The sequence below is a fragment of the Botrytis fragariae genome, assembly GCF_013461495.1.
Source record: "Botrytis fragariae strain BVB16 chromosome Unknown tig00000045, whole genome shotgun sequence".
NCBI lineage: Eukaryota > Fungi > Ascomycota > Leotiomycetes > Helotiales > Sclerotiniaceae > Botrytis > Botrytis fragariae.
The window spans coordinates 376,576-393,481 of record NW_023500991.1 but is presented as its reverse complement, the minus strand read 5'-3'; the positions used below and the strand labels follow the sequence as shown (position 1 = coordinate 393,481).

Here is a 16,906-nt window from a genome sequence, read left to right as displayed (position 1 = left end):
TACAGGTTTGTTTATTCTCCTTCCTATCTCGAATTCTCTCATCACCTATTCATTCATCCACCTATCTCCCCTCTCCCCTCTCCCACCTCCTCCCCAGCCTCCACTCTATTCCTTTACTTAATCCCCTCCTTCAAGTCCATCTATCCCTTCACATATATCCGCCACTGCAGTCCACACCTTTATCGACATCTCTCCCATATTCACCATTCATCCTCCATACCATCTCTTCCTCACCATCCAACAAGCACAAATGAAACAGACCAATTCAATAACCTCCCTCCGAATCCCATTCCCAACACAAGAAAAAAGCCCAATTGCAAGACTGAACCAAAAAGCAAGGCAAAGATAAAGAAAATCCACTCTTGAAAAGAGTACTATGTCACTTAAGACTTTATGATCCTAATGCAAAAAAAAAACGAATCGAACAAGAGAATTACAAAATAACACCTTCCAACCCCAAAATATTTCCTCTTTGATGGTGTTTGTTTTACGTGTAAAAACGTTCCCAACTACCATCTATCAGCCAATATATTTCAATTCTCAACGCCTTTTTATGAAGCCCCTTCATTAATGATCATAACCTGCTCCACGTTGCCAAGGACTATTATATTGATTAGCTTATGTCCACATCTGAAATCTATCAAGGTAAAATTCTTACCTAGCATTGCTCTGGTTCTGATTCTGTTGTCTGAACCCCCCTGGTGCAGGACTACCACTGTTTTGTGACCTATATCCTGTCGACAAATTAGATGTCGATTGATTATCTCTATATGGAGCTGGCGATGCGTTGTTCGATCTATCACTTCCATACATCAACGGAGCATTGCTGTTTGGTCGTCCATCTTGATAATTTGGGGGCGGCCCACGGGAGCCAGCTGCTGGGAAAAGAGGAACCGAAGGATCGATAGGTGAATTAGGTGCTTCTCTAACTGATGGATTCGTATCTCTATATGCTCCGGTACCGGCTGTAGAAGGTGGAAGTGGTGTATTTGCTGGGTTTCTCATGGAATCCGAAGACCATGAATCGTTGTCATCATCTAAATCGAGGTTGTGTTTGTATCCCGCTTTATCGCCTCTAGCAGTAGCTCCCAAAGCATCCAACTCGGTAGTCAAGCCAGTGTTCGACTTGATGAATGATGCACGATCATCAGTCATTGGCAAGTAACGACTATCTGGGTTCTTGCGAACAAAAGCATAGATCGTAGCAAGTAAAACAAGAATGAGAAGGACCAAGGAAAAGACTGCGTTGATGATAAAGAAGATAACCCCCATCACACCAGTGACGATACCTGGTTGATTGAAGATATCCGTGAAAACCAAAAGGAAAATAGTATTTAAGAAGTTGATAGCACAAATGGCGATATTGAAAGAATTAGTACTTCTGTCCATCCATGGTCGAATGACACTAGCTCCAATTAAAGCCGCTGCTTCAATCAAAAGAAGGGCAATAGCTTGAACGGTAGATGCGTTTTGTCCAAATGCGATGAACATTCCCTTGATCAAAATGTGAAACAATGTTGGGAGAATGAAATAGTAAGCCGTTGCTCTGAATTGGACGTAAAGGAAACCCCATTTGTTGAGAGCCGAAGGATCAGAGTAGAGAATGTAAGCTGGATTTTTGTGCATCAAAACCGATCTTTTCGCGATTCGAACAACTTTCATAGCTGCCCAAGCGAGAGTACCTGTCATACCAAAGAAGAAGAAAATGGCCAAAACGATCTCTGCGGGCGAATCATTTTGGGTGAATTCCCAAAGACATAAAATGGTCATCTGAGGGTATCCAATAAGAACCATGCGGAACATGATACCCTTGAGAACAGTGAACCATCCATTACGGAAATCCAGGAACTTGTCCGACTTCATCCACTTCATTCTAACCGCAAGTTCACAGAATCCCTTGAACAATGCAACAAATAAAATGGTGAAAACAATGAAAATACAGAAGAAAGCAAGACCAGTCAAGAATAAATTGGTCGATTCGATACCGGCACGGAATGCTACTCTCTTGATACCTTTGACCAGATATGAACCGGTTGTTGTAGTGGTATCTGCTCGTTTCGTCAAGACTTCGTGTGCTCGAGTAAGAAGTTTAATGGTATGTTCGACCGATCTCTTTCCGATCGAACGTTTCTCGACTTGAACGGAGGTAGTGGTCAAAGTGTTCAAGAGTGTTGCTGGAGTTCCACCAGTAGACTTTTGATACCAAGTTGCAATGCTTTGCATGAAATCGACCTCAATGATACCCATACTCCAATCAAAGTTTTGAGTCCACGATTGAACAATGGGTGGAAGAGGAACCGCCGTGAGTCCGACCATAGCTTGGGCTTGGAAGTATCCAAAGAGTGACAAGGCATTGGATGCTACATGAGCAGCAGTGTTTGAATGACCCAATCCAGATGTTACAGCAGAAGCGACCAAAGCCAATCCAGCGATTACAGCAGTTGCCCATCCTACACCCTTTTGATCGACTGTTTGTCCGTTTGACAATTGAGCTTCGACACATGCCAAACTCACATCTGGGTTCGCTGTACCATTGATAATAACTTTAACATTAGCATCTAAATCCGGTACTCCGTATGCGATTGATGGAATACTATCGACGGTAGATTGAGGGACAACGATGTTAGATTGAATATCGATTTGACCAGTACTCATTGGGCAGAGACCAGAGAATCCAGAAGTACATGGATCGATGACCTTATTTAAAATGGGATATCCATAAGCCGTGACCTCGACATCGAAAGTAACATTTCCTTGAATCGAAGAAACACCCACTACATCGAACGTGAAGGTTAAATTTCCAGGTGTGAAGACGACATCGAACAGTGTTGCCGTGAAACTCGAGTTGTCTTGACACGCGTTCAAGGACTTGGATTCAATTAATCGAGTGGATGCTGATGCGAATGATAAGAGGGTAAGAAATGAAGTCAATAAGACCCATGGTGATGATGAGAATGTCGGTCGCATGTTGAAAGATCGCAATATTAAAAGGAGCCTATGAAGGCTTTAATGTAAGAAGAATGAATTCCGTAACACCCGAAGCCTTTTTTATTGTGCGAAGAGGAAGCTTTGTACTGAGTAATGAATTGTATTTCCCTCCTTCAATATTTCCTTAATCGCAACCCCTTTGTATATGACCTTCTTTCGATGGGATAATTCAATTGATGGATCGTGTTGGTAAATATCGTAATCGGTGAATGAGGAATGGTTTCGTCACTGTTTCTTTCTTCAATACTCCAAAAAGGCCGACAAAGATTCTATTATTGAATCATTGACAGACTTGGAATGATTAGCGACCGTAAGTAATTTCGTAGATCCAGCTCACGAGGGATTTTTTGTTGATAAACGAGGGTAAATGTATCTCTGCGAAGAGAGATAGAAATGACGACGAGTTGTTTGTCGGAAGAAGAGAGAAATAACGAAAGGAGGTCGACGACTAGGTTGATGACCTGGTCTGTTGGTGGTCGTCGATTTGTGAATTTAGGAGGTATTTTGAGGAGTGGGTGGTAGTAGTGGTGGTGGTGGTGGTGGTTGATGAAAAGGTTAAAAAAAGAGGAAAATGAAATGGAGGAGAGAGGCGGAGGAGGATGGAGGTGGTGGTGGAGGCGTAGTTTTTGGTAGTAGTGAGAGTTAAGGTGGTAGTAGTAAATGGTGTAGTGTGAGGTAAGATGATAATAATAATAATAATAGTAGTAGTAGTAGTAGTAATAACAAGGTAGTGAATGAGTGAGGTGAAAGATAATAAAGTTTCAAGGTTTAGTAAGGTTTTAGGTATGAATTAAGTGAATGGTCGAACTGTAATCTTTTTTTCTTTTCTTTCCTCTCTTCCCTCTTCTCTCTCTTCTCTCTTCTCTTCTCTCTTCTCTCGTTTTTGAGTAGTAATGTGTAATATGTAAGAGACGCCCAGGTGGTGACGAGTAAGAATTGTTATTAAAGGGAGGAATGAAGGGTCTGATACCCAATCAATGGATTTGGTTACTAGGCCTTTGAGCTTGGAAAATGCGTACCAGGTAGGAATAATGTACAAGTAATGTAGGTAATGTAGGTAATGTAGAGAAACCTCGTATTGGAAATCACACACAGAATAGCAAAATAGGTAGGTTTGTACGAGTACGAGTAGGCATGAATGAGGATAGAATGTGTAGTGTAGCATGACTATGAGTATCGATATTGTGAATAAGAATGAGACGAAGAATTGTCAATTATTATTTACTTGATCAATGGTTCCTGTTCATTCATTCTATCATCCATCCATTCCAGTTTCCAGTTGGATCTAATAGACCGACTACCTGTTCGATGCCAGTTAACCACAACGTTCCTAACCTTCCACCTGAGAGAAAGTTAATCCAAGAGAATAAATACTATTCGTTCTCTGCTACCCAAGAGTACCCAAGTATCCCCGTGGATTCCGTACAATTTCTCTCTCTCCTTCGTTCTCTCCTTCTTTCACTCTTTTCAAAATTAGAGTGACGAGCGTGATTAATCAGAGGTGGCTGAGTTGATATTATAAGATTGAGATGAGATGAGAGGCATCGTATGCTGTTGTCGTATATTGCGTGTATACCTACGGGTGTTTGGACTACGGAATTCGTGTACCGGGTTGATTTGAGTTATGAAGGATGCATCAGATAGGAAAGGATACATTGAATGTATTGCATCTTGCCGCACATACCTACAATGTGTATTTCGTAGCAATATCAAAACAGGATATCATTTAACACGAATCCCTTCTCGGAAATACAGAGAGTATAAGAAGGAATCTCTTTTCCCATTTCCCTATTTTCCATTTGCCGTAGAATTAATTACCTACTTTTACTACCTTCTCACTTCCATTCCCTCTTCTTCCCTTCCCTCTCCCTCTCTGCTCACTTATGTAATAACTCACTCACCCTCTCCCCTTGTCTAGACCCAATCTCCCTCTCGGAAGATGGGGATCTTTTCTCACAATCCCCCCCCAAAGATTCCAGGGGTCAACATCGACAGGGCTAGAAGAAGGTACCTAGTAATGTATAAAATCACCCCCAAAACAGGGGCAAAAGATATGCAAGATGCAACGGAACTCTGGGCGCATGGAGATCTCTAAGAAAAGAATGGAGAGGGAAAAATGGATGGATGCTCCGTAATTTGGGTCCTTCTTTTGTAACATATGGAGTATCTGTATCAAGAAATCTAGAAATCTGAGCAACGAGGAGAAATTGAAACAGAAATTGAAATTGCTGCCAAATATTCATCGTGGTGATGGAATGACAGTCTGATTCAGTGATTACGTGGATGGTTGGTTAGAGTTTTCTCTCCAATATGGAGTATCGTAGAATACAATGGATAATTAATACCCAGGATGCAATTCTCTAACTCCTCAACCGTCAGATGTGTGATATGGAACACAATCCTCACGACTGCAAACAGCTGAAGAACGACGTTGATTTCAGATGTGTATCGATCGTTTTTTCTTTCATACTTATGTGTCTTGCATATAATATGTACCTACTGGGGAAAGAAGCAGCTGAAATCCAAATAACCTCACATGAATCAAATGAACCCATCCATATACATGATCCCATTTCATTTCATCCAATCCAATGAAACCATCTCATACTCACCTAGGACGTACCCCTCCGATACTTACCTGGGTATTCTTCTCGTATTCTCCCAATCCTACCAAATCTCATTCAATCTCCCTACGAGTAAACACCCCTCAGTTCATCTTGGCATTGTTTCTAGATGTCCATACCTACTTAGCTCAATATCGAACACAATCAAATACAATCAATCCAATCCAAGAAAAACACAAAGTTCTCTCTTCCTCCCATGCCGCATTGATATTCATCTGATCTGCCATCTCATGCGATCTCATGCGATCTCATGCCAACTTGTTACACTCCAGCCTCTCGAATTGGCAATCCTCAGCATCCAAACATCAAAACATCACTTGCCACGAGCCATGAGCCAACACAAGCCAAATGATCACATCACCATACATACATCTCCATCAGTATGCAACGCCTCATGCATCATGACATCCGTGTGCAGTTCCGTTCCGGTTTCTAGACCAACCAACCAAATGCCTGGCCGGTTGGTCTAAAATTAAATCAGCCAGATGCATACCCAGGTAGTGTTTACAGAGTATTGATTTACAAACTCTGGATTTTAGACATCGTGGGTAGGTAGGTATTCGAGAAATCATTCTGTATCTATCCTGCTCTCTAAAATTATAATATCGACTCTATACTGTATAACTCTATACTGTATAGACAGAACAATTCAAAGTTCTTGACTTGTTACAATACATAATTCACGCTCTCTCCAAAAACACATCCAAAAATATCCATTACTACCTCTAATTCACAATCTCCAATCCACCGGCAGTTCCTCTCTCAAACCCAGTCACCTACTTAAGACTGCCATGCATACCAAGTACAAATCTACACATCAAATCCACAAGCACAAACACAAAGGAAAACAAAACAGCTCAAAAATGAGAACTCGTAATGCTCGCTCGCAGCACAGCCTCCTTGGGGTGTCATATCATACCATACTATTCCATATCATACAATGACCATCCCTCCACCTGTCCCCTCTATCCAATTCCTACAGTTGGTCCGGACTCCGGGAGCTTACCAGCGATTCATGATTTCACGATCCTCGCGAGTTCTCATGAATACCTGCTATATTTCATTCCGATCATACATTCACAGTCTCCCCATGCCAAATTCTACATAAATATAATACATAAAATCAATCATCACAGACACCCACTCACCTACTTACTCACCACAAGAACTCTCCATCTCTCCATCCCACGCCACACCACATACCAATCACACAACACATCATCACATGACCCATCACCATCCCTAGCATTCCCCAAGAGTCAGCACCGTCGATCAAACAACCCTCAAACTCTCAATCCCTCAATGCGCATACATATGTTGTGTCAAAATCCTCTTTTCTCGAGTCAAATCTTCATACATTGTGTATATCATTGCTATGTACTTCATTTGACAGTATAAAACATATGGTATCGTATCTCTGATCCAATTTGATTTGATTTGCTTTGATCTGATAAGTTAAGTTACACAATCCGATAAATCAATTTGATGAATTGATCAACGGCGCATGAGAAATTCCTTTCAGATGACTATCCGCTCATTCAATAATCTACAAACCACCCCGACAATCAAGTGATCGGAGAAGAAGACTTCTGCTCTTCTTTTTACTCTTCTGTTCTTTTACTTTTTTTGTTTTTAGTAATAACTTGTGTACCCTTCTCATATGTATGTTAAGCATGGGAAGATTTCTACCTGAAGGTCGAATAAAAATAAACAAGGTTTCAGACCCAATTCGAAATCCGAAACCCTGTGGGTGGTGAGAGATAGATATATGTGCTTGGGATTGGAATAGAATGCTGGGTTGTGATGGATGGCCGGCGGTTATTTTGGGTGCGGATGCGTGGAAATGAGGATGAGGATGATGATGAAATGTCACGTGATAGGAGAGGGATGAAAAGGGTTCTTGTGTAGATGGATGTGGGTTTGGGGATTTATTTAGATGATGGGAATATGTTTCTTTTCAATCGGATTGCATATAGTCTATCTCTCTCGGTTGGGGAGCGAAGGGAGTTTTCTCTGCAGTTGTATTGTGTTTGGAGAAGTAGTGTTTGAAATCTTTGCTTCTTTCTCTTTTCCTTCTTCTTCTTCTTCTTCTTCTTCACAGAAGAGACAGCAGAATTGAGGAAGCAATCAGACGGTAGAATGAAGATCGGGTGAAATACTCTCTTATCTTTTTTTTTTTGAATTACATTGCGCATAGTCTGCCTCCACGGCAGTGGCCCCCGGAGGGCCAGCGGAGCGTCATTTTATTTTCATTGAAAGTTAATGACTTGAATTAGTGTTCAGTCTTATTTAATTTTCTCTTTAGTTTCTTACATCTGCCATGATTGGTTTTGCAGTGGGCTTATTGGGAAGATTTCATATCTCTCCAAAGGTGTCTTCTTTTTTCGTTCGAAAGATTACAACGTCGTCTAGTTCAAGTTTGGGGTTATTTTTTTCATTCATGATACTTTACTTCTCGATTCATCTTATCTCGTACATTTATGTTACGATCAATCACAAGGTCTCAACCAACTAAAACTCGAAAGCACTCTCGTAATATTCTCTTGATACAACGATATCGATCTCCGAAATTACAACACATAAGTATGTGTATATCGAGCAGGAGAAACAATTTCGAGAGATCAACTATTGGTCCATCAATCCAAATGTTGCAATGAGAAAGCTCACGCAATATTCTGCTATCATAATCTCAACGCCACCAACAAACAGTGTATATGATACACAAGCGGAGATAGATTACGGAGTTATAACACCGTGCGATTAGAATATTATGAACTGTGACTTGTAAGCCCTAGAAAGGTGGTCATTGTGACCGAATACGATTCTAACGGTTGGATAATGATTCATAATTATAATTCGTTTTAAAAAAGGAAGAGTGTTTGAAGGAATTTTTTCTTTCATTCTACTGAGACCTTCTGCATTCGAAACCAGGATTATCAGAAACCAAATTTGGTGAGAAAAACAGCAGCCTCTGGCTACCATTTTGTAACTTTCCAACACTTTGACACTTATTGCTTAACGGCACAAATGTCGGCTCAGTTCATGTTCAGAGCCATCCGATTAACTTGATATCCGTGTTCGATATAAAAGCTCTATTATCGTGAAGGAACCCGGCTTTGATCTCATCAAACTTTATCATGTCTGTCGAGCTCGTCCTGATCCCTTGGGCGAGAATAGCGCATGCTGGGAGTTCAACAGAAGGCGTCCCTCACAATACGATTGACCAAGTCGTTTGTGAATTCTTCAATGTTTCCGCTTCGTTCCTAATCGGTATCTTGGCACTGAGGTTACTACCTTTAAGTTGATTAGCTGATGCTACTCGGATCCGTTCGAGATGCTTGTTTCGGCTCGGGTCAATGGCTTGGTCAATATGGTTCTGTAGCTTTTCAGGGTTCTTGGTCTTACGGCTTTCCATGGTGAATGAGTTTGTGATCTTTACGATGATCTTAGGTTGTGCCTGAAAGAAAGATGATGTCTGAGTAGATGTCGTAATTGGTTTGCTAAAGGATACGGCATTGCTAGTCAACACCAACGCCTACAAGGCCTCGAGGTCGGCGTGTGGATTGAATGGTTTTGCGATATCATTCGTCTCTTGTATGAGCGCAGTTGTTGTTCTTCTCTCCATGGCGGAATACTTCACGGTCTGGTTGGTCTTGACTGGGCGTGATGATCTACTGGTGGGTAATGGTGTCCTTTTGAAATCTCACTGCTGTGGATTGTACTATTTCTGCTGACATTTTGATCAAATTGTGGGCAGTTGCAAGGGCATGCATGAATGTTCTCATATCTGGGGTATTCTGGAACTTGGCGATGAGGACGCTCATAGCTGAGATCATGGTCTTTACCAATTGCTTGGGCACTGGTGGGTTCCATGAAAAATAGATTGTACTGGACTGTACCGGACTGTACTGGATGGAAATGGATTTACTGGTATTTCCAGGATCATCCAATGCAAATAGTTCGGCACCACGTAAATCGCAGTGCAAATACCTAGCAGAAATGAACTTGTGTGTGCGTTTTCCGACCAACCTTGGACAATCGCCAGGCAAATCGACAAGAAAGCATAGCTTATAGCCTCTGACTCATGCTCCATGTACATCGAATTGATTGCCTCAGTGAGTTCCGTGTTGGTCCTCTTATCGATGCAGCAAGTGTTGATTACAGAAATATGCATATCAATCACTACAAGCTTGAGTGCAAGTATATTCGCATTTGGCAAATCCTGGGTTCTTTACTGCCTCACGAAGTTACAATAGATCGCTGAGGCTTACGTCGTCTTCAACCCAAGGGTGGGACAGGATGGCGTACTCTTCGTGGGGCGGGTAATAGAATCGCCGGAGACAAACATTGCTATGGGTCTTAAATTTACCAACCTCCATGAGGTGGATGTTTGGACCTTTCGTGATTTATGAAGCCACAGATGTGGTCATGAATGTGACTTCAGTACGATAATAGACCAGTAACGAGCGGTCAAACTGTCGAATGTCTTCGAGGGTGATCATACTCGGATAGGGGAGACTTCGCTTGTCTTAGCATTGTCCATAATGCTTTTACCAGGTCATCTATAGAGCATTACGGTTTTACATCGGAGAATTTCCTACTGGTGGAGTCCTCACACGATGAGCCCCGAAACAGATTATCAGATGCCAAGCCTGGATTTGAAGCTTAAAGTCAAGCATGTTGTTCCGATCAACGATTGAAGGTTTCTTGGCAGACTGTCACTGCTCATCATCAAGGGGGATCTTTGTATGCGCTCCACAAAGTTCTGCAACGCTAGGGTCTTGGCTTTTGAGACTGTGTTCTGTACTCAAGATGAAACTGACTAGGTATTCACAGGTATTCACAGGAGAAAAAACAGGCGGGATTTGAGCATTTCTATAATATCTTTTGTAAATCGATTGTTTCCTCTCAGTATTATATAAGATTGAATTTCAAAGCATTTTCTAATAATAAGAAATTAATAATTCATTTGATTTTTTTGATTTTTTATTCAATTAAGTTAGAACATCTCCATAGACATTTGAATGATTGAATTCCGTCTGGTTTTTCTCCTGCGAGTAGGCTGAATCCTTGCTTACTTCCTGCCCCACCCAATACGGGAAAGATGTCGATACTCATACTCTCATTACCCTATTCCATGCCCGCGATGGCTCATTCTCTGCCACGCTACTCATCTCACGACAAAATTGAGTTTGTTGACCTCTAGATTGAATCATGGCTGTGCAAATTACAATTCGTGCAAGTCTGTCTCATTACTGGCACATGCATCGTATTGGGTGGAAGCGAGGAGTAACCTAAACAATGTAGTACTTATACATAAGATGATCTGATACTTGTGCGTTCTTCCCCATACTACATTCGCTTGTCTAGCAAAAATGACATTTCTTCCCACTGCTCAATGGCGTGAACGTGTCAAGCGTCAGACTTTAGCACTGATCGAGAAAAACTTCCTCCTCTTTCTCAGATCACCATGGGCAACTCTCTTTCGCGCGTTGATCCTGCCAATAGCTTTCACCGCATTATTCTGTTCCGGTGGAAAACTCTCCAATATTGCATCCACGACGGCTGAAGGTGGAATTGCCGACTCTTCACAGCAGATTAAAAGTCTGAAAGAAGCGCTGGATGGGGTTCCCCTCAAGAAACTTATTCTATGCCGGAATGGATTCAATGGAACGGAGCTCAATTCGATCATAGAGACTGCAGTACGAGGCCTCAGCTTGGACAGGTGGCTTACTATTGACGACGTGGACGACTTGTATTACAATTGTCTACAATCACGGACTGGCATGTCCAACTGCTTCGCTGCTGTCATCTTCACCTCAGTCAATGCTACCAATGTTGATTATATCATCGCCACCGACAGCGCTACAAGCCTATCGAGTACCGACTATGCAGAGCATGCATCCTTGAGCAACGACCGCCTCCTGCCACTACAATGGGCTATCGATTCTAGCATTGGAAGCTTCAGTACAGCGACTCCGCCATCGGAACTTCCCTGGTCCGGACGTTTCGGGGACCAAGCAACGGATTCAAGCTCACCACTCGATTCCGTATCTTGGTTTGTGGTAATTTACTACTTCGTCGCTCCGGCATTTCTCCTCGCTCTGGTTGGTGTTGTCTACCATGCCAGTCTATTTGTGGCATCAGAAAGAGAACTGGGAATGACCGAACTTCTAGATGCACAAACATGCACGAAGACACCTCGAATTATCTCCACCATTGCTTCTTTTGTTGCAATTTACTCTCCAGGATGGTTCATTTGCTCTATTCTCATGACCCAGCTTCTGTTCGTGCGTTGCTCGGATGTCCTCCTCCTGTTCCTCACACTAATAGCTGGGACATCTCTCACTGTGGTAAGCAAATGTTTCCTGTCATCACATCAAAACTTCTTCAGGAATCCAGACTTGAGGGACGTAATTCAAGATCCACTGCTTTCAAATGCAGCCTTTGAGACACACATTTTCAGTTCCAGCTTCAGCTCTATAACCTTTGCTAATTTTATTGCAGTGGTCACTGTTCTTATCCTCATTTTTCAAGAAAGCCCAGCTAGCAGGACTTTATACTTCCATTCTCACATTCACGCTGGCCTTCGGCACTGTAGCGTTCGTGTTCAGTGCCACCCCATCTTATACCACGATCTCAATACTAAGTGCCTTATTTCCTCCATTCACCTACGCAAGTCTCATCGGCGACATTGCGCGGGCCGAGGAGCACCTCGCCAGCTTCTCGCTCCTGAAGTCCACGGTGTCCACAGTGTCCACTACTACCACCTCTGATAGTCAAGATTTCGCTCCGCACGTCACCGGCTACCTGTATCTCGTATTCTTCTGTGCCCAAATTGTGATTTACACCGCTGCGTGCTTTGCAGTCGAACACTACAAATGGAGTGTGAAAAGAACCTACGATGAGATCAATTCGTCCAGTGATATTGCAGTGCGCTGCACCGAGCTTTCGAAGACCTTTAAAGCAAGCCGTCGATGGTACTGGCCATGGAGCACTGTGGGAAGCAGCCATCTCGCTGTTAACAATTTAAATCTTGAATTGAAGACAGGTTCAGTTAACTTCCTGCTCGGGCCAAATGGAGGAGGTAAAACGACGACGCTGAAATGTATCGCGGGCATCATACCTGCGGACAAAAGTTCTCGACTGGAGATCAATCAAAATGCCACGTTTTTTGGCGTCTGCCCCCAGCACAATGTAAATATCACTCCTTCCAGTTATGTGCCGAGTTAATATTTGTAGGTTTTCTGGGAGAGACTGACGGTTGCCGAACACGTCAGACTTTGGAGAAAGATTAAAACTGGAGCAGCTGTGGTTGGAGGCGAAGATGATGTGCTTGCAGAGTGCGATATCTTGAAAAAATCTAACCAAGCTGTAGAGACATTATCTGGAGGCCAGCAAAGAAAGCTGCAGCTTGCCATTGCATTTGTGGGAGATTCCACAATGTGCTTCATCGATGAGGCTTCCAGTGGCTTGGTAGCTACAGCTGATCCAAAGTCTCGACCACTGCTGACAGATTTTAGGATCCTCTCTCAAGACGCAATATCTGGAACATCATCTCCAATTGTCACTCGCGCCGCACCATCTTGATAACTACACATTTCCTTGACGAGGTGAGGAATAAGCCCAGATCTTATTCTACTCACAATGCTAACTCTTCTCAGGCTGACATTCTTGCGGACCATATTTCAATCATCTACAAAGGAGGACTTGTGTGTACCGGCACCCCCACTTCACTGAAAGCCAACTACGGACTGGACCTCAAGATCCGCCAGATCGCGACAGAAAATGACGCATGCTACGAAGAAGATGATGAAAATGATAATGACAAAATGCCTACTTGGAACGTGAAGACTTCTACTGAAGCAACAAAGAAGATTCTCGAATTGGAAGAGCTATCGGGTGGTTTATACTCAGTTACCTTCCCGACGCTAGAGCAAGTCTTTTTGAACGTGACTAATTCATCGCTGATCGATGGTAATGGCAACGGAGATGTGGCACTTGGTGATCAGATATCTAGACAGGAGACTGAGCTCGAAGAACTGAACCCAGGAAGTGTGGAGGGGGTAACCCTTGAAGTTGGGAAGCAAACTAAGCTACTTCACCAAGTAAGTTGCCAATTCGTCGGCCTAACTCTCATACTAACTACATTCAAGATTCTAGTCATCCTGAAGAAACGCTACCTTCTAGCACGGCACAGCTGGATGAGTTATGGAATCGCTCTCGTAATCCCAATTGTCATTGCCGGTGCCCTAGCCAGCACGGTCGCCAAATTCGACAGCTTTGATCTCTGTACACATAGAATGGACGTTACCATGCGAAATGCAAGCAGAGCAGAGTTCGCGTCTTTGGGAGAGAGTTTTGATACTTACGATGTTCTCGGCCCTTTGGATACCCCTGATTTCTACAGCGCTGAGGACCTTGCATTCTACGCAATTTCTAGCATTGCTGGACCACCGGCTGCTTTTGATGGCGAAGCTCAAAATATGATATACGTCGAGAACATGGGACAATATTTTTCGGCATTCAGTCTTGAAAAAGAGGGTATTAGTGGAGAGCAGAAGGCTCTAGCTACTCGTGGCAATGCATCTTCACTTACAGAAATGATCTCCATGGTCAAAGATCACCACGGTGAGCCAGCATTTGGTGTTTTCGCTGCTGACTCGGCCGATGTCACTCTCATTCATCGAATGTATCCAGAATTCTCCATGGCAGGTATGAACATCATCACAAATCGACTTGCGAATTCCTCGGCACAAACTGGAACGGCAAGGAAGGTCAATACAGCGTACCGCAAATTCCGACACGTCAAGTTTAGTCCCGACCCATTGTCCATTCCACTCTTAGTGTTCATAACACTTGGGTTCATATGTAGCACAAGTGTAAGCATCATGTATCCGGTATTTGAGAGGATCAATAATGTCAGAGCCTTGCAGTATTCAAATTCAGTCTCGGTAAGTTTCTCCAGCGACCTGAACATTGTGTGCTTTTGTCTGACATAAAAATAGTCTGCAGCACTATGGACAGCCTACCTGATCTTTGATATGCACATTGGAATCATCACGTCCGTCGTAACATGGGCAATTATCTTCGCGGGCGGAAATAGCCGGATCTGGTATGAATCAACATTCATCCTCTTTGCCATACTGCTATTCTGTATTGCGACTTACCTAGGGCTTTACATCTGCTCTTTATTCCTCCGAAGAGCTGCGTTTGCAGTTGCAGTTGGCGTACACATCATGCTAATGGTGGTTTATCTCATCGCAGTAAGTGCCCCCCTCATACTTCTGAATGATTCTAACGGAAAAAAGTATGTCGTCAATGATTCCAAGGAACCTGTGAACGCATACGAAATAACCTTCGATATTCAAGGCATACTTGGTCTCACCTCGCCAGCAGCTAACCTACTCCGAACGTTCTTTATAGCAACCGATAACTTCGGCATCACCTGCGGCGAGACAGGTTGGTATGATCTGCATCCCATAGCATTTCAACTTTATGGTGGTGTCTACATTAATCTGATTCTACAGATTATGTTCTGTAGTATTGTGCTCACATATATCGAAACTGGAAGCTCAGCGTGGTTTCTCAAGCTTCTTCCAAAGAGAAAGATGCCAGCGACTCCAGCACAATTAGACTTTGGTATTGAGGGAAGAGAGTCTCCGAACTTCGTACCAACAGTAGAGCACGATGATGATATCCCTCTCAAGACTCTCAAGGGAAAAAGCAGTGCACCCGTCCTCGTTCTCTCCAAGATAACCAAATTCTTCAAATCACTGCTAGCAGTACAAGAAATATCTCTCGCCATCTCCACGAATGAAACCTTAGCACTTCTCGGTGCCAACGGTGCCGGAAAAACAACAACCATCAACATGATCCGTGGGCTCCTCACTCCTGATCATGGCACCATAACCATAGATGGTATCAATGTCCTCGCTTCGCCCCAACAAGCACGAATCCACACTGGCGTTTGCCCTCAAGATGACGCAATTGACGAGCTCACCGTCCGCCAAACCCTAAGCTTCTACGCTAGTATCAAAGGTCTGCGAGACGTCAGGGGGAATGTCGACGGCGTGATGCGCGCCTTCGGCATAGCAACCTTCGCCGACCGCCTCATTACCAAGCTGTCGGGCGGCACAAGAAGGAAAGTTATGGTTGCGATCGCCATCCTCGGGAACCCGCAACTGCTGCTGCTGGACGAGCCTTCGACTGGGCAAGATGCCGGTGCCAAACGCGTTTTGTGGAAGATCTTGCGTTCGCTGAGCAACGATCGCGCGATTCTGATCACCACGCATAGTATGGAAGAGACGGAAGCACTTGCTACGAAAGTGGCCATTGTCGATAAGAAAATGTTGGCTTCGGGCACGACGTCGCAGTTGCGATCGCGCTTTGGAGGGTTTTATCGCGTGCGGGCGGCTTATGAGGTTGGGAGGGAGAGGGAATTGGAGGCGGCTCTGGGGGTTATGTTTGGCACACAAGTGCGGAATCTCACGTGTGCTTTTGGCGAGGTGGAGTTTGAACTGCCGTATGAGAGGAAGATGATCGGGAGGATTATGCTGAGTATGGAGACTTTGATGGTGAATAAGGAGGGTGTGCTGGGGATTGAGAGGAGGATAGCTGGGGAGGGAATGCCTGAAAATGGGGCGAGAAATGTGTCGAAGGTGTTGAGGGACTATACTATTTTAGAGCCATCCATGGATGATGTTTTCTTGAATGTTTCTAAAGAGGCCGAGATCGGCATCTTGTAGAGAAATATAAGATTTTTCTGTAGAGAGAATCAATTTCGAATCTACACTCAGGATATACAAGTTGCCCTAAATATCTCCCCACTTCAAAATCGAGGCTGCTATTAATTGAGGAGAGGGTTGAACCTAATATAAGAGCTTTAATTATTAGATGCAACTACTTAAACGTTTCTCAACCGCCTCATGGTTTTCACCACCTCTTCTACTTCATTATATATCAAATCAATTTACAACGCAAGTACACCTCGAAAGTTCCAGGATAGCGAACGTCCCAGTCTATCACTTGACCATGATTAAAATCATTCTAACTCCTCTAAATCACCTTGAAGCAACTAAAACCACTCGAAATTCTCCTCTACACTACCACAGTGCAACGATCCTCAATTGGTCGCTGGGGATTAACAAAGTAAGAGTATGAAGTCTAATTGAGGGATCTTATGGAGTAATTCGGTCAAAGTACATTACCAATAAATATGAATTGTATTTTGAAGTGGAGTTCGAAGCTCCTATCTAAAGAAACCATGCAGTCTTATAACCTATAGAGCCCTC

General features: G+C 43.3%; 2 protein-coding genes across 2 annotated transcripts; one reads left to right on the top strand and one right to left on the bottom strand.

The window, feature by feature from the left end:
- Positions 1-544: 544 nt before the first annotated feature.
- Positions 545-2,967, bottom strand: Bfra_003329 (putative duf907 domain protein; the record flags this gene model as incomplete). The annotated part of the gene is made up of 2 exons (XM_037333738.1): positions 545-601; positions 659-2,967. The coding sequence occupies 2 exons, from the start codon at positions 2,965-2,967 to the stop codon at positions 568-570; spliced, it is 2,343 nt and encodes a 780-aa protein (XP_037193825.1). The 3' UTR covers positions 545-567.
- An 8,020-nt stretch (positions 2,968-10,987) lies between these two features.
- Bfra_003327 (putative abc transporter protein) lies at positions 10,988-16,360 on the top strand (the record flags this gene model as incomplete). Its single annotated transcript, XM_037333737.1, has 8 exons — positions 10,988-11,965; positions 12,120-12,809; positions 12,855-13,088; positions 13,136-13,225; positions 13,277-13,720; positions 13,769-14,566; positions 14,621-14,878; positions 14,924-16,360. The coding sequence occupies 8 exons, from the start codon at positions 10,988-10,990 to the stop codon at positions 16,358-16,360; spliced, it is 4,929 nt and encodes a 1,642-aa protein (XP_037193824.1).
- Between the last annotated feature and the right edge of the window lie 546 nt (positions 16,361-16,906).